This window comes from Taeniopygia guttata, chromosome W (genome assembly GCF_048771995.1).
Source record: "Taeniopygia guttata chromosome W, bTaeGut7.mat, whole genome shotgun sequence".
Classification (NCBI taxonomy): domain Eukaryota; kingdom Metazoa; phylum Chordata; class Aves; order Passeriformes; family Estrildidae; genus Taeniopygia; species Taeniopygia guttata.
Genome location: NC_133064.1, coordinates 2848539 through 2868250, shown reverse-complemented (window position 1 = coordinate 2868250; position 19712 = coordinate 2848539). Strand labels below are relative to the sequence as shown.

The window sequence follows — 19712 nt, the reverse complement described above, 5'->3', positions numbered from 1 at the left end:
ATATTTGTTGGCAAACACAGAATTTAAATGGCACCCGCAGTAAGGCTGTTTTAATCACAGAAATGTGTTTCCGTGTCCATCAGTGCTGAGGAGTCTGACATTCTTCTAAGGTAGATATTGCCCACTTTATGTAGGTTTTAATTTCCTAAGAATGAATCCTTGCCCTGTGTTAGCAGGGGGAATATGGACAAATTGGATTACCATTGTTTTTTGTCTGAATTCCAGTTATTCCTTGTAGTGTGACAGGAGGCACCAGCACCTCGTCCCTTCCCGAAGCCCCTCCTGAGCCCCACTCTATGTAAATCCCAACTTCCAGGGTCCAAGTGACCGAGTTCTCCAGCAAGTCCTTCTGCTGGTGTGATTCCACCCTTAGCTGTCAGGAAGATTAGTCTGGCTCTCCCTCCAAAGAGCAGGGAATAAATGAAGGGATCAGCGAGGAGCCTTGAGGAGCCCGGCGCAATTTTCCTCATGATAAATTGCATAATAAGCGCGAAAGCGTTTGCTTATTAATCCATAACAAGATTTAGATTGAAAATGGCCTGTTACATTCCTGACAGATCCAGGATGGAGGGAGATGGAAAGAAATGGAGCAACAATGTGTGCAGGGGTTAAGTGTGGATCTCACCCTGCCGGAGCCCCGCTGAGCTCCCGCTTTGTGCCGGATTTGCCGTGGACACAATAACGGCACACAGCTGCCGCTGCCTCTCCCGGAGGTTTTATTAAAGAGCTTTTATGTCAAGCTTCTGCTTTTAGATAGAAAAGAAGAAATCACATTTATTGACCAGGAAAACGAGTGGGTTTCTTTTTTCCCTGCTGAATCTGAGCTGTTAGGCAAAACTCAGATGCTTGGAACTCCTTGGCTTGCCCAGCTCGTCCTGCTTCCCAAAGGTTAGACTGTGCCAAGGGAAACTGCTCAGCTGTGAGGATAAAGTGTTTTTCCAGCATTCTGAGGCTTTGATCTCTTGGCTTGGATGGTGATAGGAATCATTTTTGGCTGTATTTTTGCTTTCTGAGTTCAGCTATGTTTCACACAGGTTTTCATGGAATGGTTTGGGTTGCGGGGTATTTTAAGGATCATCCCATTCCCCCCCTGCCATGGGCAGGAACACCTTCTACTTGTCCAGGTTGCTGTGAGTCCCATCCAGCCTGGCCTGGAATGATTCCTCCCAAGGGCAGGAATTCACTAAAAGCCTGTTGCTTTCCAGGGAAATCCACACTTTGCCAGGCATCCAGAGAGGCACTCGGGGTCTGCTGGCTTTGGTAACCTCCTCCCAAAGTTAACTGGGATAACTGCTTCCCTGGATTACTCCTTTCTCATGGAACACCTGGACAGGAGCTTGGAAGTTACATTAAATGTGGTTTTCCAAGGAAAGGCCAATGGGGACATCACCTTGTGCAAGAGACTTTATTTAGTTCCACGTTTGAATTGGTACAGTGATGGTGAGGGATGGGAAAGGAAAATAAACTGGTTGGGATTAGAAACTCCTGCTGTTCTCTTCCCAAAAAATCAGGGAGCACAGGAAAGAAGGAGGAACCCCTTCCACAGGTTACCTAGAAAAATATGTGTCTGCCCTGTCCCTGGGAGTTTTCAAGGCCGGGTTGGACAGGGCTTGGAGCAATCTGGGAGAGTGGAAGGTGTTCCTGCCCATGGCAGGGAGCGGAATAGGTGACCCTTAAAGCCCCTTCCAACCCAAACCAGCCTGAGATTCCGTGTTTCTGCATTTTGGGGAATTTTGGGATAATGTGCACGAAGAAATTTTATTTTTGCAGTTGCTGGGCACTTATCACCTTATTGCTTTTTGCTTTTATCTTGTTACAGCAAGTAAAAGCCTTGAATTAAGGGGAATTTTTCAGGCTGCGTTTAAAATACTGTAAAAGACCAAACTGTAAATCCTTGGGAAGACGCTCTGTGCCTCCGTGGGGTGATATGTATTCAGCACATACAGATAATTTGTTAACAAGGCCTTTTGCCCACTTTGGACAGATGCACTTACTGTTTTCAATCTTCATGGTTAATTATTCGATTTGGGGTTGATGCTGGAACACCCTGACTCCTAATCACCGCTCTTTGTTGGGAGTCCATTATATTGGAACTGCCGGAGTGCTCCCGGTGACCTTGAACTGACATTATAAGCTGGTTCTAATCTTTTCACTCTATATTTCTTTCCTTTGTGCCTGCCTTTGTGCGGCTCCCGTTTAGCATCACAATGGGGCTGCCCCTGAGCCCGGCGGCCGACTCGGCGCGCTCCGCTCGCCACGCGCTGTCGCTCATCGCCACCGCCCGCCCGCCCGCCTTCATCACCACCATCGCCAAGGAGGTGAGCGGGGCTGTTCCCACCTCCGGGGCTGTGGGCACCTCCAGGGCTGTGAGCACTTCCGGGGCTGTGAGCACCTCCAGGGCTGTGGGCACCTCCAGGACTGTGAGCACCTCCGGGGCTGTACCCACCTCCGGGGCTGTGGGCACCTCCGGGGCTGTGGGCACCTCCGGGGCTGTGAGCACCTCCGGGGCTGTTCCACCTCCGGGGTTGTTCCACCTCCGGGGCTGTTCCCACCTCCGGGGCTGTTCCATCTCCAGGGCTGTTCCCACCTCCGGGGCTGTTCCACCTCCGGGGCTGTGGGTACCTCTGGGGCTGTTCCCATCTCCAGGGCTGTTCCCACCTCCGGGGCTGTTCCCACCTCTGGGGTTGTTCCCACCTCTGGGGTTGTTCCCACCTCGGGTTGTTCCCACCTCCGGGGCTGTTCCATCTCCGGGGCTGTGGGCACCTCCAGGGCTGTTCCCACCTCCGGGGCTGTTCCACCTCCGGGGCTGTTCCCATCTCCGGGGCTGTTCCCACCTCCGGGGCTGTTCCTGTCTCCGGGGGCTGTTCCCACCTCTGGGGCTGTTCCCACCTCTGGGGCTGTTCCCACCTCCGGGGCTGTTCCCACCTCCGGGGCTGTTCCTGTCTCCGGGGGCTGTTCCCACCTCTGGGGCTGTTCCCACCTCCGGGGCTGTTCCCACCTCCGGGGCTGTTCCATCTCTGGGGCTGTTCCCACCTCCGGGGCTGTTCCTGTCTCCGGGGGCTGTTCCCACCTCTGGGGCTGTTCCCACCTCCGGGGCTGTACCCACCTCCAGGACTGTTCCTGTTGGGCACTGCCCGTGTCCCTGCTCCCACAGGTGCACCGGCACACGGCGCTGGCGGCCAACACGCAGTCGCAGCAGAACATCCACACCAGCACGCTGGCCCGTGCCAAGGGCGAGATCCTGCGTGTCATCGAGATCCTCATCGACAAGATGCCCTCCGACGTCGTGGACCTGCTGGTGGAGGTGAGGCCCTCTGTCCTGGCGTGAGTCTGACTCCACTCGAGGAGTTCTTTCCCTTTAAGGGACTTTACGAGTTTCTTAAAAAAAGAAATTTAAATTGCATTGATAAATTGTGCTGTTGGGGAAAATATCCCAGGCAAAAGAAGGTCAAAGCCAGGGTGGACACAGCTTGGAAGAACCTGATCTGCTGGGAAGTGTCCCTGCCCATGGCAGAGCTTGGAATGGGATGACCTTCAGAGCATAACACACGGATTGTCAACTGGTGGTAATTTTTGTTTCCAAGGTGATGGACATCATCATGTACTGCCTGGAAGGATCCTTAGTTAAGAAAAAGGGTCTTCAGGAATGTTTTCCAGCCATCTGCAGGTGAGCTCTTCCTCTGGGAATACTGTGAAGTAAATGATGGGATCACCAGCAGGATAGATTTCCTAATTAAGAGTGAAACAGTCTTTTAGGTGACACAAAAAAGAGTAAAAGGTGATTTATACAAGGGGAGCATATCCAGTGTATTTACATGTGGATAAATATCCCAGTCATCCTCTTAAACTGGTCCAACCAATAAATTCTAATAATCACCTGTCGGCCATTACATTTTAATTTAATAACCTATTAAAATATTGAATAGTTTCACGGAAAGAACAATTATCCTCTTGCCAGGTTGGATACTGATGGAGATGATCTTGCTCCTTCCTGATGCTTTAAGTGGCTTTCCTTAAAACATAAAGGGAAGGATGAATGGGAATGAGTGCCCAATCTCCCTATTCCCGTGTGGATTTATAGCCATCCAGTATTTTAAAATTCTCTGCAGTTGCTGCTCGTATTTCCTGGTTACAGCCAGTGTAAAAATGATCCAGCACCCAGTGCCAGCATGGTGGAGCCCAGGGGAAATGGGAAATACAGGGAAATACACCCTGCCCCATGCAAAGCTGCAGCTGAGCTGCATTTTCCCTTTTCCCTGCACAAAAAAATGGGATTTTCTTCCTTCTCTTTCATTCTTTATTGGTTTTCCCCCATGTTTCATGCTGCTTTTCTTCCCAGCTGCTGTCCTGCAGTGCAGGACGTGTGAGCAGTTGCTGTGGCACTGGGAATCCCCAGGAACTGAGAGACAAGTCTGAAAAAGGGGTTCTTTGAAGCCCTAAATATGCTCAGCAATATGGTTTTGAGACTGATTCCAGGTATTTCTGGCAGATTTTGGTAGAGGAAAATTTAGCTGCAAAATTCCAACCTAATTGGGAATGCAGCCGGCACTTACACAGGTCTGCTCTCCCTGTGATAAGGCACAGTGATATCCCCAAGGATTTGGATTTCCAATAAGGAGTTAGTGTCTCGTGGTGTTCAAAGTGTTGAAATTCTTTGGATTTTGCAGCTGCTGGGATTCCAGTGAATACCACATGGTCACACTGGGTGTTCAGGACCACTGCAGGGTGTCACTGGAGTAGAAAGTTTGCTTTTGAGATGAGTTTGATTATTTCTCCTTCCACTTCCCTTCCCTTCTGTTTGACTTTCACAGGGAACGCCCTCAGTCACGCAGGGTGTTGGATGGGCACGTAACCATCTGATTTCCAGCTGTACTGAGGTGTTCCAGCACAGGGAGGGTGCATCAGGCACTTGGTGATTATCCCACAGACTATTCCCAAGCAGATAAATCTGATGGATCAGTGTGATCAGGCTCCATGGTACCACACCAACACCAGCTGTTCTGTGCAATGCCAGGCGTTACACCGGCAGGAGCGGATCTGTCAATGAGTTCCCAGTTCCATGAAGTCCCCAGTGGAGCCCAGGTGAGTCTGACCCTCCAGCCTCACCTGGTTTCCCTTGTGCTGCCCCAGGTTCTACATGGTGAGCTACTACGAGCGCAGCCACCGCATCGCCGTGGGAGCACGGCACGGCTCCGTGGCGCTCTACGACATCCGCACGGGCAAGTGCCAGGTGAGAGGGGCTGGGCTGCCACAGAAAACACAGCTGGGGGTGACCAAAGCGGCTCCCAGGATGATCAGGACATTCCTTCTCAGGTTTAATTATTATTCACGAGATACAGAAATTTTCCAGGTAAATACTATGGGGCAGCACCATCTACTGGATACAGATTTCTGCCTCCAAGTTCAGTTTGATACATTTTTCTCACAACTGCAGATTTTTCTGGCTGCTCAAAAATATGGAGTAACTTGAGGATGGTGCAGCTGAAAAAGTGGGTTCATTGGAGAAAAGCTCAGGTTTTTATTTTCCTTTCCTGTGAGGAGTTTTGGGATCTTGAAAAGCATTTTGGGTTTGTTTGTTTTTCCCCTTCCAGGTAATTTAAATTTTTTTAAGAAAGGTGGTTGTAGGAACTGACTGAGAAATTACTTGAAATGATCAATAGGATGGTGGCTATCAAAAATCCCCCTTTTTAACAAAAAATAAATCACCATTTATCTAGGATGTGATTTCCCCTCACTAAAATTTACTATGTTAAATTGTAGTAGACTATTCCAAATGCAAACATTGAATCTATTTTTCCATAATTCCCTATAAAAGCCAGTTCTTTCTCCTGCTCCTCCCAATGGCTGTATTAACCCTCCCGGTGTTGCTGTTGGAGCCGGGCAGTGCCCTCCCCGTGCCGCTATTGATCCGCCCCGCAGCTGCTGGCAGCTCCCAGAGATCCAGGCTGGCTGCTGATTGTTCCCAGCGGCCGGCAGAGCTATTGACCCGCAGCCGAGAGCCCGAACTGCCGGGAGCTCCTCCTCAGCCAGGGCTTTTCCCTCCAGGAGCCAGCTGGGAGATAGGCTCGTCCCTTGTGCCAGGGAGATCCGTGCCTGCCTCAGGTTCTGTCCCACAGGGCACCAGCAGCTTTCCATGTGCCCCCTCCATACTGCCCCTCGCTCATTCCTGGTCCATATTCCCCTTCCATATTCCTCCTCACACACTGCCCCTCCATATTCCCCCTCACTCATTCCTGCTCCATATTCCCCCTCACTCATTCCTGCTCCATATTCCCCTTCCATATTACCCCTCACAGATTCCTGCTCCATATTCCCCTTCCATATTCCCCCTCGCTCATTCCTGCTCCATATTCCCCTTCCATATTCCCCCTCGCTCATTCCTGCTCCATATTCCCCTTCCATATTCCCCCTCACACATTCCTGTTCCATATTCCCCCTCACACACTGCCCCTCCATATTCCCTTTCCATATTCCCCCTCACACATTCCTGCTCCATATTCCCCCTCACACATTCCCCCTCACTCATTCCTGCTCCATATTCCCCTTCCATATTCCCCCTCACACATTCCTGCTCCATATTCCCCCTCACACATTCCCCCTCACTCATTCCTGCTCCATGTTCCCTTTCCATATTCCCCCTCACACATTGCTGCTCCATATTACCCCTCACACATTGTCCCTCCATATTCCCCTTCCATGTTCCCCCTCACACATTCCCCCTCCATGTTCCCCTTCCGTATTCCCCCTCACTCATTCCTGCTCCACGTTCCCCTTCCATGTTCCCCCTCACACATTGCCCCTCCATGTTCCCCCTCACTCATTCCTGCTCCATATTCCCCTTCCATATTCCCCCTCACACATTGCCCCTCCATATTCCCCTTCCATATTCCCCCTCACTCATTCCTGCTCCATATTCCCCTTCCATATTCCCCCTCGCTCATTCCTGCTCCATATTCCCCTTCCATATTCCTCCTCACACACTGCCCCTCCATATTCCCCTTCCATATTCCCTCTCACTCATTCCTGCTCCATATTACCCCTCACACATTGCTCCTCAATATTCCCCTTCCATATTATCCCTCACACATTCCTGCTCCACATTCCCCCTCACACACTGCCCCTCCATATTCCCCTTCCATATTCCCCTCACACACTGCCCCTCCATATTCCCCTTCCATATTCCCCCTCACACATTCCTGTTCCATATTCCCCCTCACACATTCCTGCTCCATATTCCCTTTCCGTATTTCTCCTCACACATTGCCCCTCCATATTCCCCTTCCATATTCCCCCTCACACACTGCCCCTCCATATTCCCCCTCACACACTGCTCCTCCATATTCCCCTTCCATATTCCTCCTCACTCATTCCTGCTCCATATTCCCCCTCACACACTGCCCCTCCATATTCCCCTTCCATATTCCTCCTCACACACTGCCACTCCATGTTCCCCCTCACTCTTTCCCCCTCCATATTCCCCCTCACTCATTCCTGCTCCATATTCCCCCTCACACACTGCCCCTCCATATTCTCCTTCCATATTCCCCCTCACACACTGCCCCTCCATATTCCCCTTCCATATTACCCCTCACTCATTCCTGCTCCATATTCCCCTTCCATATTCCTCCTCACACACTGCCCCTCCATGTTCCTCCTCACACATTCCTGCTCCATATTCCCCTTCCATATTCCTCCTCACACACTGCCCCTCCATATTCCTCCTCACACATTCCTGCTCCATACTCCCCTTCCATATTCCTCCTCACACACTGCCCCTCCATATTCCTCCTCACACATTCCTGCTCCATACTCCCCCTCACACACTGCCCCTCCATATTCCCCTTCCATATTACCCCTCACACACTGCCCCTCCATATTCCCCTTCCGTATTCCCCCTCACACATTCCTGCTCCATATTCCCCTTCCGTATTCCCCCTCACACATTCCTGCTCCATATTCCACTTCCATACTCCCCCTCACACACTGCCCCTCCATATTCCCCTTCCATATTCCCCCTCACACACTGCCCCTCCATGTTCCCCCTCACTCATTCCTGCTCCATATTCCCCTTCCATATTCCCCCTCACTCATTCCTGCTCCATATTCCCCTTCCATATTACCCCTCACACACTGCCCCTCCATACTCCCCCTCGCTCATTCCTGCTCCATATTCCCCCTCTATATTCCTCCTCACACATTCCCCTTCCATATTCCCCCTTACTCATTCCTGCTCCATATTCCCCTTCCGTATTTCCCCTCACTCATTCCTGCTCCATATTCCTCTTCCATATTCCTCCTCACATATTCCTGCTCCATATTACCCCTCACACATTTCCCTTCCATATTCCCCTTCCATATTCCCCCTCACTCATTCCTGCTCCATATTCCCCTTCCATATTCCCCCTCACTCATTCCTGCTCCATATTACCCCTCACACACTGCCCCTCCATGTTCCCCCTCACTCATTCCTGCTCCATATTCCCCTTCCATATTCCTCCTCACACACTGCCCCTCCATGTTCCCCCTCACTCATTCCTGCTCCATATTCCCCTTCCATATTCCCCCTCACTCATTCCTGCTCCATATTACCCCTCACACACTGCCCGTTCCATATTCCCCTTCCATACTCCCCCTCACACATTGTCCCTTCATACTCCCCCTTGCTCATTCCTGCTCCATATTCCCCCTCACACATTGCCCCTCCATATTCCCCTTCCATATTCCCCCTCTCACATACCTGCTCCATATTCCCCTTCCATGTTCCCCCTCACCCATTCCTGCTCCATATTCCTCCTCACACATTGCCCCTCCATATTCCCCTTCCATATTCCCCCTCTCACATACCTGCTCCATATTCCCCTTCCATATTCCCCCTCACTCATTCCTGCTCCATATTCCCCTTCCATATTCCCCCTTACACATTCCTGCTCCATATTCCCTTTCCACATTCCTCCTCACCCATTGCCCCTCCATGTTCCCCCTCCCTCATTCCTGCTCCATATTCCCCTTCCATGTTCCCCCTCACTCATTCCTACTCCATATTCTCCTTCCATATTCCCCTCACACACTGCCCCTCCGTATTCCCCTTACATATTCCCCCTCACTCATTCCTGCTCCATATTCCCCTTCCATATTCCCCCTCACACACTGCCCCTCCATGTTCCCCTTCCATATTCCCCCTCGCTCATTCCTGCTCCATATTCCCCTTCCATATTCCTCCTCACACACTGCCCCTCCATGTTCCCCCTCACTCATTCCTGCTCCATATTACCCCTCACACATTGCCCCTCCATATTCCCCATCACACACTGCCCCTCCATATTCCCCCTCACTCATTCCTGCTCCATGTTCCCCTTCCATATTCCTCCTCACACACTGCCCCTCCATATTCCCCTTCCATATTCCCCCTCACACATTCCTCCTCCATATTACCCCTCACACATTCCTGCTCCATATTCCTCCTCACACACTGCCCCTCCGTGTTCCCCCTCACTCATACCTGCTCCATGTTCCCCTTCCATATTTCCCCTCACACATTCCTGCTCCATATTCCCCCTCACACATTGCCCCTCCATATTCCCCTTCCATATTCCCCCTCACACATTGTCCCTCCATATTCCCCTTCTGTATTCCCCCTCACACACTGCCCCTCCATGTTCCCCTTCCATACTCCCCCTCACTCATTCCTGCTCCATATTCCCCTTCCATATTCCCCTTCACTCATTCCTGCTCCATATTCCCCCTCACACACTGCCCCTCAATATTCCCCTTCCATATTCCCCCTCACACATTCCTGCTCCATATTACCCCTCACACACTGCCCCTCCATGTTCCCCCTCACTCATTCCTGCTCCATATTCCCCTTCCGTATTCCCCCTCGCTCATTCCTGCTCCATATTCCCCCTCACACATTCCTGCTCCATATTCCCCCTCGCTCATTCCTGCTCCATATTCCCCTTCCATATTCCCCTCACACACTGCCCCTCCATATTCCTCTTCCATATTCCTCCTCACTCATTCCCGCTTCATATTCCCCTTCCATACTCCTCCTCACACACTGCCCCTCCATATTCCCCCTCACTCATTCCTGCCCCATATTACCCCTCACACACTGCCCCTCCATATTACCCTTCCATATTCCCCCTCACACATTGCCCCTCCATGTTCCCCCTCACACATTCCTGCTCCATATTCCCCTTCCATATTCCCCCTCACACATTGCCCCTCCATATTCCCCTTCCATATTCCCCCTCACACATTGCCCCTCCATATTCCCCTTCCATGTTCCCTCTCACTCATTCCTGCTCCATATTCCCCCTCACACACTGCCCCTCCATATTCCCCTTCCATGTTCCCCCTCACTCATTCCTGCTCCATATTACCCCTCACACACTGCCCCTCCATATTCCCCTTATATACTCCTCCTCACTCATTCCTGCTCCATATTCCTCCTCACACATTGCCCCTCCATATTCCCCTTCCATATTCCCCCTCACTCATTCCTGCTCCATGTTCCCCTTCCATGTTCCCCCTCACTCATTCCTACTCCATATTACCCCTCACTCATTCCTGCTCCATATTCCTCCTCACACACTGCCCCTCACTCATTCCCCCTCCATGTTCCCCCTCACTCATTCCCACTCCATGCTCCCCCTCAGCCATTCCCCCACAGAGATAACAGGAATTCCATTCTGCAGCTCAGGATTCCTCCCAAACTAGCTGAACCCCAGTATAATTTTGGCAGTAAGGAGCTGTAATGTTTGCTGTGGGATCCGTGCAGTGCGGTGGCTCTGTGGGCACATTCCGTGCACTCCTGAAACGTGAGGAATTCCCGGGAGCTCGGGGCTCTGTGCCAGGGTTTCCCAAAAAGCAGCTGGAGCTTCCACCAGCACCTTCCCCGGCACCCCGAGCTGCAGCACAACCCGATGATGACTATTGATGATGACTATTGATCCCTCCCTTCCCTCCTGCCCGGCTTTTCCCCGGCTCGGGCTCCATCTTGATCAGGGGCTGAGATGAGATCTGGGATTTGATAAAGATAATTGATGCTTCACAGGGAATTGGAAGCCAGTTCTGAGAGCAGCAAATGTGCCCTTTGTTTGCCCAGCCTGAAACCCCCCAGCCAAGCACACGGGATTAAACACCAACGGCATCTTTTAGCCCAAAAGAAACCCCTTGGATTCGTAATTACAACTATAATTAATCTATAACAATATTAAAAGGATTCGGCCACAGGATTAAGGTATCACTGAGCACAAGCTCTGTTTGCCCAATTAAACACTAAAATAATATTAAATTCCAACCAAATTATTGATATTTTGCGTAAGATTCCTAATTATTAACACACAGCTAAAAATCCTGCACTTAAAGGTGCATTGACAGAGGAAAATACTGACGGTATAAACGCTATTTTATATCAAATTAAACACTAAAATCAGACTGGAGAGATTGCAGGTAACTGAATTTTAGGATACCTGATAGTTGATTTTGGGACGATGAGAAAATACTCATATTTTCCCAGGTAAATTCTTGCTGAGTACCAGAGTCTGACCCAAGATCCCCCAATTAATTCCTCATACATGTTCTTTAATTATCTTCTTTTTCTTTACGACCATGTTTGGGTCTATAAGGAGAAATTCTGAAATATTCCATTTTTATTGATTAAATCTTGGGATTCATCATAAATATTTAGAACTGCATTTCAGAAATACATGTAATTTTTGTACCTAAAACCTGGGTCATTTGCACTGGAAGATTAAAGAGAAATGTAAGTTATTTTGGGTTTTTTTCAAAGCAAAAACTACTTTTATGCCTGGGCTGGAATCAATAATGTTTGGTCCTGGGTCCTTCCAGAATTAAAATCCCAGCAATCCGAGCATTAATTGGATTGTGCAGGGATGATTTTATTTCAGTCCTGGGTGCCTTGGCAAAATTTGATTTATGTGGAAGGCAGAAAAGGATTTAATATTCCATTTGGAATGAATGGTGGCTTGGCTTAATTAATTACAGAGTAAAAGATGCTGTGCTTTAAAGGTGTTTATCCTGCAATCCACGCTGCACTGACAGGGAAACCTGTTCCCAAAATTCCAGAGAAAAGGGAATTCCTGAGTATAACCTCATCTGCTGCTCTCCAGTCCAGCAGTGCCCTGCTGTGCCAGGAACCGCTGGAATTCCAAGGAACCCCTGGAATTCCCAGCGATAAACGCTGATAACAAAGGGGTCAGGAATTAGTGGGTGTCTCCAGGGGGGCATTACCAGTTTAAAAGGTGCATTGCACTGTGTTTATTCATATAAACAATACATCACCTCTCTGGAATAGTGCATTTCAGGGCAGACTTTCCCAAGCACTGCCCTTGGAATTGGGGTGCTGGAATATTGGGGTGCAGGGGGCAGGCACACGAGTCAGGAGGCTCCTGGAAAATACCACAAAAATCCTGGCTGGAAAGGATTAGCATCAATTAGAGAGCACTTCCTTTAAATAACAAAGCAGCCGGATTCCCTGAAGGATTTCTACTTCTTGGAACCTATTCCAGGAGTAAAAAGAGCAACAAGTGTGCTGCTCCTATTGATTCCTACCTTTGTCTCACCAAAACATATTTTATTGACAAGTATTCTGTGCTTGTTAAGTGCTAGAGTGGGATCAGCTAATTAACTGTGGGGATCCCATTAAAGAGAGAGATTTGGGGCTCACTCACCTTTGCCACCAGGAATAAATTAATATCTTAATGGGTTCTTAATAGCAGGGGCACACACTGAGCGGGGATGGGCACGGGAGCCCTGCTAATGGGGTTTTGCCAGTGGCATCTTGGGTTTAACACAGCCTTGGCTTTTTTTGGGGTATCACGGTGGGAGAGGAGCTCCCTGGGGAGCATTTCTGTCTGGGGTTCTTGTTTTGGGGCTGCCAGCTCCGGGGTGTCCCACATGGCTGTTGTGTGCCCTGTTCCCAGACCATCCACGGCCACAAAGGACCCATCACCGCCGTGGCGTTCGCCCCCGACGGTCGCTACCTGGCCACGTACTCCAACGCCGACAGCCACCTCTGCTTCTGGCAGGTGAGGACGTCCCCAACCCGCCCCGTGCCACCAGCAAACTCCCCGTGGGGTCCCAGCTCCAACTGGGAACATCCCAGGGCAGGGAAGGTCACAGCCTGGACCCGTGGAAGGTGACCCTGCAATGAGCTGATCTTTGCAATCCCTTCCAAGCCAGATGTGACCTCGTGCGCTGGTGATTTTTCCCTTCCGTGTCCCGTTTGGCACAATTATTAATGCAGGAAAATCAGGAGCATTAGTCATCCTAAAAGGGTTATTACTCAAGATGATTTAAATTGTGAAAATGTCAGCGGGGCTCGCACGCTGCCGTGATTTACACCCCTGACACCGCTCTGCTGATGGGGACGAGGGACTGCTCGGGTTCAGGACACGGCAGCAGCAGTGGAACACCCCGGGCTGGCCAGGGGACACAAATCCGTGCCATGGCCTGAGGGGCTGGCTTGGGGAATCTCAGCGTTCAGGGTTTAGAGCTGGCACCAGCAGTGCCCAGCAGACACAAGGCCAGGTTAGACAGGGCTTGGAGAACCTCGTGAGGGTGGACGGGTGGGGCTGGGTGAGCTCTGAGGTCCCTTCCCACCCCTGATCAGACCTCCCCCTGCTCCCGGCGAGGTGTGGGGTGTGGGGTGTGGGGTGTGGGCGCCGTGCCGCTCAGCCGGGCTGTCCCCACAGATGAACACGTCTCTCCTGGGGAGCATCGGCATGCTCAACTCCGCGCCCCAACTGCGCTGCGTCAAGACCTACCAGGTGCCACCCGTGCAGCCGGCGTCGCCCGGATCCCACAACGCGCTCCGGCTGGCCCGGCTCATCTGGACCTCCAACCGCAACATCATCCTCATGGCCCACGACGGAAAGGAGCACCGCTTCATGGTCTAGGTGAGGGAATCCTGCTGGGATCTGAGGGACTCAGTAGGGTCTGAGGGAATCCTGCTGGGATCTGAGGGGCTCAGTAGGGTCTGAGGGAATCCTGCCGGGATTTGAGGGGCTCAGTAGGGTCTGAGGGAATCGCTCAGTAGGGTCTGAGGGGCTCAATAGGGTCTGGGGGAATCCTGCTGGGATCTGAGGGGCTCAGTAGGGTCTGAGGGAATCCTGCTGGGATCTGAGGGGCTCAGTAGGGTCTGAGGGGCTCAGTAGGGTCTGGGGGAATCCTGCTGGGATCTGAGGGGCTCAGTAGGGTCTGAGGGGCTCAGTAGGGTCTGAAGGAATCCTGCTGGGATCTGAGGGGCTCAGTAGGGTCTGAGGGAATCCTGCTGGGATCTGAGGGGCTCAGTAGGGTCTGAGGGAATCCTGCTGGGATCTGAGGGGCTCAGCAGGGTCTGAGGGAATCCTGCTGGGATTTGAGGGGCTCAGTAGGGTCTGAGGGAATCCTGCTGGGATCTGAGGGGCTCAGTAGGGTCTGAGGGAATCCTGCCGGGATCTGAGGGGCTCAGTAGGGTCTGAGGGAATCCTGCCAGGATTTGAGGGGCTCAGTAGGGTCTGAGGGGCTCAGTAGGGTCTGAGGGAATCCTGCTGGGATCTGAGGGGCTCAGCAGGGTCTGAGGGAATCCTGCCAGGATCTGAGGGGCTCAGTAGTGTCTGAGGGAATCCTGCTGGGATCTGAGGGGCTCAGTAGGGTCTGAGGGAATCCTTCCAGGATTTGAGGGGCTCAGTAGGGTCTGAGGGAATCCTGCCAGGATTTGAGGGGCTCAGCCGGGGTCTGAGGGAATCCTGCCAGGATCTGAGGGGCTCAGTAGGGTCTGAGGGAATCCTGCTGGGATCTGAGGGGCTCAGTAGGGTCTGAGGGGCTCAGTAGGGTCTGAGGGAATCCTGCCACGGTCTGAGGGGCTCAGTAGGGTCTGAGGGAATCCTGCTGGGGTCTGAGTGGCTCAGTAGGGTCTGAGGGAATCCTGCTGGGGTCTGAGGGACTCAGTAGGGTCTGAGGGAATCCTCCTGGGATCTGAGGAGCTCAGTAGGGTCTGAGGGAATCCTGCTGGGATTTGAGGTGCTCAGTAGGGTCTGAGGGGCTCAGCCAGGGTCTGACGGGCTCAGTAGTGTCTGAGGGAATCCTGCTGGGATCTGAGGGGCTCAGCCAGGGTCTGAGGGAATCCTGCCAGGATTTGAGGGGCTCAGTGGGGTCTGAGTGGCTCAGTAGGGTCTGAGGGAATCCTGCCAGGATCTGAGGGGCTCAGTAGGGTCTGAGGGAATCCTGCCAGGATCTGAGGGGCTCAGTAGGATCTGAGGGAATCCTGCTGGGATTTGAGGGGCTCAGTAGGGTCTGGGGGAATCCTGCTGGGATCTGAGGGGGTCAGTGGGGTCTGAGGGAATCCTGCTGGGGTCTGAGGGGCTCAGTGGGGTCTGAGGGAATCCTGCTGGGATCTGAGGGGCTCAGTAGGATCTGAGGGAATCCTGCTGGGATCTGAGGGGCTCAGTAGGGTCTGAGGGAATCCTGCCGGGATCTGAGGGGCTCAGTAGGGTCTGAGGGGCTCAGTGGGGTCTGAGGGGCTCAGTAGGGTCTGAGGGGCTCAGCAGGGTCTGAGGGGCTCAGTGGGGTCTGAGGGAATCCTGCCAGGATCTGAGGGGCTCAGTAGGGTCTGAGGGAATCCTGCTGGGATCTGAGGGGCTCAGTAGGGTCTGAGGGGCTCAGTAGGGTCTGAGGGAATCCTGCTGGGATCTGAGGGGCTCAGTAGGGTCTGAGGGAATCCTGCTGGGATCTGAGGGGCTCAGTAGGGTCTGAGGGGCTCAGTAGGGTCTGAGGGGCTCAGTAGGGTCTGAGGGAATCCTGCTGGGATCTGAGGGGCTCAGCAGGGTCTGAGGGAATCCTGCCAGGATCTGAGGGGCTCAGTAGGGTCTGAGGGAATCCTGCTGGGGTCTGAGGGGCTCAGTAGGGTCTGAGGGAATCCTGCTGGGATCTGAGGGGCTCAGTAGGGTCTGAGGGGCTCAGTAGGGTCTGAGGGAATCCTGCCAGGGTTTGAGGGGCTCAGTAGCGTCTGAGGGGCTCAGTAGGGTCTGAGGGAATCCTGCCAGGGTTTGAGGGGCTCAGTAGGGTCTGAGGGAATTCTGCCACAGTCTGAGAGGCTCAGTAGGGTCTGAGGGAATCCTACCAGGATCTGAGGGGCTCAGTAGGGTCTGAGGGAATCCTACCAGGATCTGAGGGGCTCAGTAGGGTCTGAGGGAATCCTGCTGGGATTTGAGGAGCTCAGTAGGGTCTGAGGGAATCCTGTCAGGATTTGAGGGGCTCAGTAGGATCTGAGGGAATCCTGCTGGGATCTGAGGGGCTCAGTAGGTCTGAGGGAATCCTGCTGGGATCTGAGGGGCTCAGTAGGGTCTGAGGGAATCCTGCTGGGATCTGAGGGGCTCTGTAGGGTCTGAGGGAATCCTGCCAGGATCTGAGGGGCTCAGTAGGGTCTGAGGGAATCCTGCTGGGATCTGAGGGGCTCAGTAGGGTCTGAGGGAATCCTGCTGGGATCTGAGGGGCTCAGTAGGGTCTGAGGGGCTCAGTAGGGTCTGAGGGAATCCTGCTGGGATCTGAGGGGCTCAGTAGGGTCTGAGGGGCTCAGTGGGGTCTGAGGGAATCCTGCTGGGGTCTGAGGGGCTCAGTAGGGTCTGAGGGAATCCTGTCAGGATTTGAGGGGCTCAGTAGGGTCTGAGGGGCTCAGTAAGGTCTGAGGGGCTCAGTAGGGTCTGAGGGGCTCAGTAGGGTCTGAGGGAATCCTGCTGGGATTTGAGGGGCTCAGTAGGGTCTGAGGGAATCCTGCTGGGATCTGAGGGGCTCAGTAGGGTCTGAGGGAATCCTGCCAGTGTTTGAGGGGCTCGGTGGGGTCTGAGGGAATCCTGCTGGGATCTGAGGGGCTCAGTAGGGTCTGAGGGAATCCTGCCAGGATCTGAGGGGCTCAGTAGGGTCTGAGGGACTCAGTAGGGTCTGAAGGAATCCTGCTGGGATCTGAGGGGCTCAGTAGGGTCTGAGGGGATCCTGCTGGGATCTGAGGGGCTCAGTAGGGTCTGGGGGAATCCTGCTGGGATCTGAGGGGCTCAGTAGGGTCTGAGGGGCTCAGCAGGGTCTGAGGGAATCCTGCCAGGATCTGAGGGGCTCAGCAGGGTCTGAGGGAATCCTGCTGGGATCTGAGGGGCTCAGTGGGGTCTGAGGGGCTCAGTGGGGTCTGGGGGAATCCTGCTGGGATTTGAGGGGCTCAGTAGGGTCTGAGGGAATCCTGCTGGGATCTGAGGGGCTCAGTAGGGTTTGAGGGGCTCAGTAGGGTCTGAGGGAATTCTGCCACAGTCTGAGAGGCTCAGTAGGGTCTGAGGGAATCCTGCTGGGATCTAAGGGGCTCAGTAGGGTCTGAGGGAATCCCGCTGGGGTCTGAGGGGCTCAGTAGGGTCTGAGGGAATCCTGCTGGGATCTGAGGGGCTCAGTAGGGTCTGGGGGAATCCTGCCGGGATCTGAGGGGCTCACACCCATCTCTGCTGCCCGGCTGTGGCACTGACAGCTTTTCCATGCCTCCAGGAGGAAGAGAGCCTGGGGGCCCCTCTCTGCAGAGCGGGATCAGGAGCAGCCATCCCGAATCCGCGCTGGATGTCACCCGACCCCTTCTCCCTTGGGAGCCTCCCAGAACGTCAGTGTTTACCAAAAAGACTCGTGTTTACATGGACTGCTCCTGGTGGCCGTGGAACGCTGGTGGGTGCTGCCCCCAGAGCCAGGTACCTGCCTGGGAATGGGGCTGGAATTCGGGGCTGTGGCCTGTGTGCTGATCCCAAGGGGTGAAGGCTCCTTTCTGAGGGGATTGGAAGTGCTGCTGTGCCCAGGCCGGAAGGAAAAATGATAGTCCACGTGTAAATAAATAATTTAAAAATCCTGTAAAATGGCAGACTTGGAAAAAAGCAGTATTTATATAGAAAGGTGGTTTTTGCCACCAGTGCAGGTATTTATTTAAATAAAGGACAAAGGGGGCCATTTTGAATGGAAAAATTATCAAAATTATGGAAAAAAAATGAATTATTGACTGGATGTACTGAAACATTTCCTTCAGTAGGAATATCCCTGTGTGACACTCGCTGTGACTGTGTTTACTTCTTACATATCTGATTTTGTGGAATATTTTGTGTGAAATTTTCTGGTTTCTGCTAATGGGAAGGAGAAAAAACCTCTCAAATCCTTTTATTTCAATATCTCTGTTTGTGCAGCTTTTCCTTGGCTGCAGAGCTCAGACATGAGGCTGCCACTATCTGCTAAGCTAGAAATGGTACTTGGAGTCCAAGAATGAGGAATTAATTTTTCCCATGGCTCCAAAAGAGAAAATAAGTGTGTGTTATTGCGCTTGGGTTACCTGTGTAGTGCCCAGGTGGGGTTTGCAGCCCAGGAGGCCCATAGCTCTGTGCTGCTCCAGCTGATTCAGAGCAGGAGGATCAGACCCCGAGGAGCTGCTGGGAGGTCGGTGTGTGCCAGGGGCTGTTCCCATCCCGCTGTTCCACTGTCACCTTTCCGTGTCCCCGGCGCTGTGTGGCCTTGGTGTCCGTGGCTTCGAGTGACACCTGCATGAGAGGGGGGATGAAGTCACCGTGTGATGGTTCCCGTGTCTGCTTCTCCACAAACGCGTCCCTGCCCTCCGTGGATTGACATTCCTGGTGTAAATATGCTTGTGGAATAAAACTGGACTGAAACGTGTTGCTTTGCGTGGGTGTCAGTGATCTGCTGAGGGTGCTTTGCCCACTCCTCGGGAATCTGCCACTCTAAGAATGAGAGCGGAGTCCTGGAGGGGTTTGGGCTGGAGGGATATGAAGGGTCCTTGTTCCCTGCCTTGTCCCCAGTCCCTCTGAGCTCTCCCTGTGCTCTGGGCTCTGCCAGGCTGGAGTTCCCCAGAGGAATTAACCGCAGTGAATAACAAAGGGGCAGAGGAAGGAAGCCCCTGTGCCCTGGGATGCTCCGGAGCAGGTCAGGAGTTACCCGGTGTGCTCAGCCCAGTTCCCTGCAGGCAGTGCCAGGTGAGATCCAGGGAGGGACAGGGCAGAGCAGAAATTCCCTGCACGGAGCTCCTCCACCGGCAGCTGAGCAGGCTGTGAGAGAGGCTTTGCTTCTGTCCAGCCTGTTCCCAGCTTCTAGAAAACTTCACCAGCATTAATACTTTTGTCTGAAGAAAAAAAAAAAAAAAAGAAAAAATCAGGAAAAATCTGGATCGGAGCCTCCGGTGTGATAAATTGACACTCGATCCAGCGGTTGCCTGGAGCACGCTTTGAAGCGGGAGAGGCTCCTGGGGAACTTCCCCCTCTCTCTGATGTCTGAAAATTAAAAATTAATCCGCTATGAAAAATTAAAAGGTGAAACTTTCTGCTCTTTCAGCAGCAGAGCTTTTGGAATGCTGATGTGGGGCTTGGAATGGAGGCTGAGTGACATCTCCGGGAACATCACCGTGGGCTGGTGCATTCTAATACCAGATTTTAATTGATTTTTGTAAATTGGAAACCTGTTTGCAAGGGCTGGAGATGCTTAAAAAGGGGTAAATATTTATTTATTGATGTAAATAATCTTAAACAGGCATTTACTCACTCCTGCAGAGCTACTCACCGTTTACAACACCGTGAAAGGAAACCGATGCTTCCAGCTTGGAAGTGATGCTGGAATCTGCTCACCTTGCAAGGTTTATTTTGGCTTTTTTATAAAGCAGTGTATTCAGGCAGAAAATGGGTTAAAATGCA

General features: G+C 52.4%; 1 protein-coding gene across 3 annotated transcripts in view; it reads left to right on the top strand.

Moving 5' to 3' along the window:
* The window catches only part of LOC100232465 (WD repeat-containing protein 7), a 49595-nt gene extending 30911 nt beyond the window's left edge, over positions 1–18684 (top strand). For all 3 annotated transcript variants that reach the window (XM_030258948.4, XM_030258951.4, XM_030258949.4), the window contains 7 exons: positions 2201–2318; positions 3155–3304; positions 3585–3667; positions 5131–5230; positions 12948–13052; positions 13719–13922; positions 17527–18684. In XM_030258948.4, coding sequence (XP_030114808.4) covers positions 2201–2318; positions 3155–3304; positions 3585–3667; positions 5131–5230; positions 12948–13052; positions 13719–13922 — 760 coding nt within the window. In that variant the 3' untranslated portion in view covers positions 17527–18684. The remainder of the gene's footprint in view (positions 1–2200; positions 2319–3154; positions 3305–3584; positions 3668–5130; positions 5231–12947; positions 13053–13718; positions 13923–17526) is intronic.
* The last annotated feature ends 1028 nt before the right edge of the window (positions 18685–19712 follow it).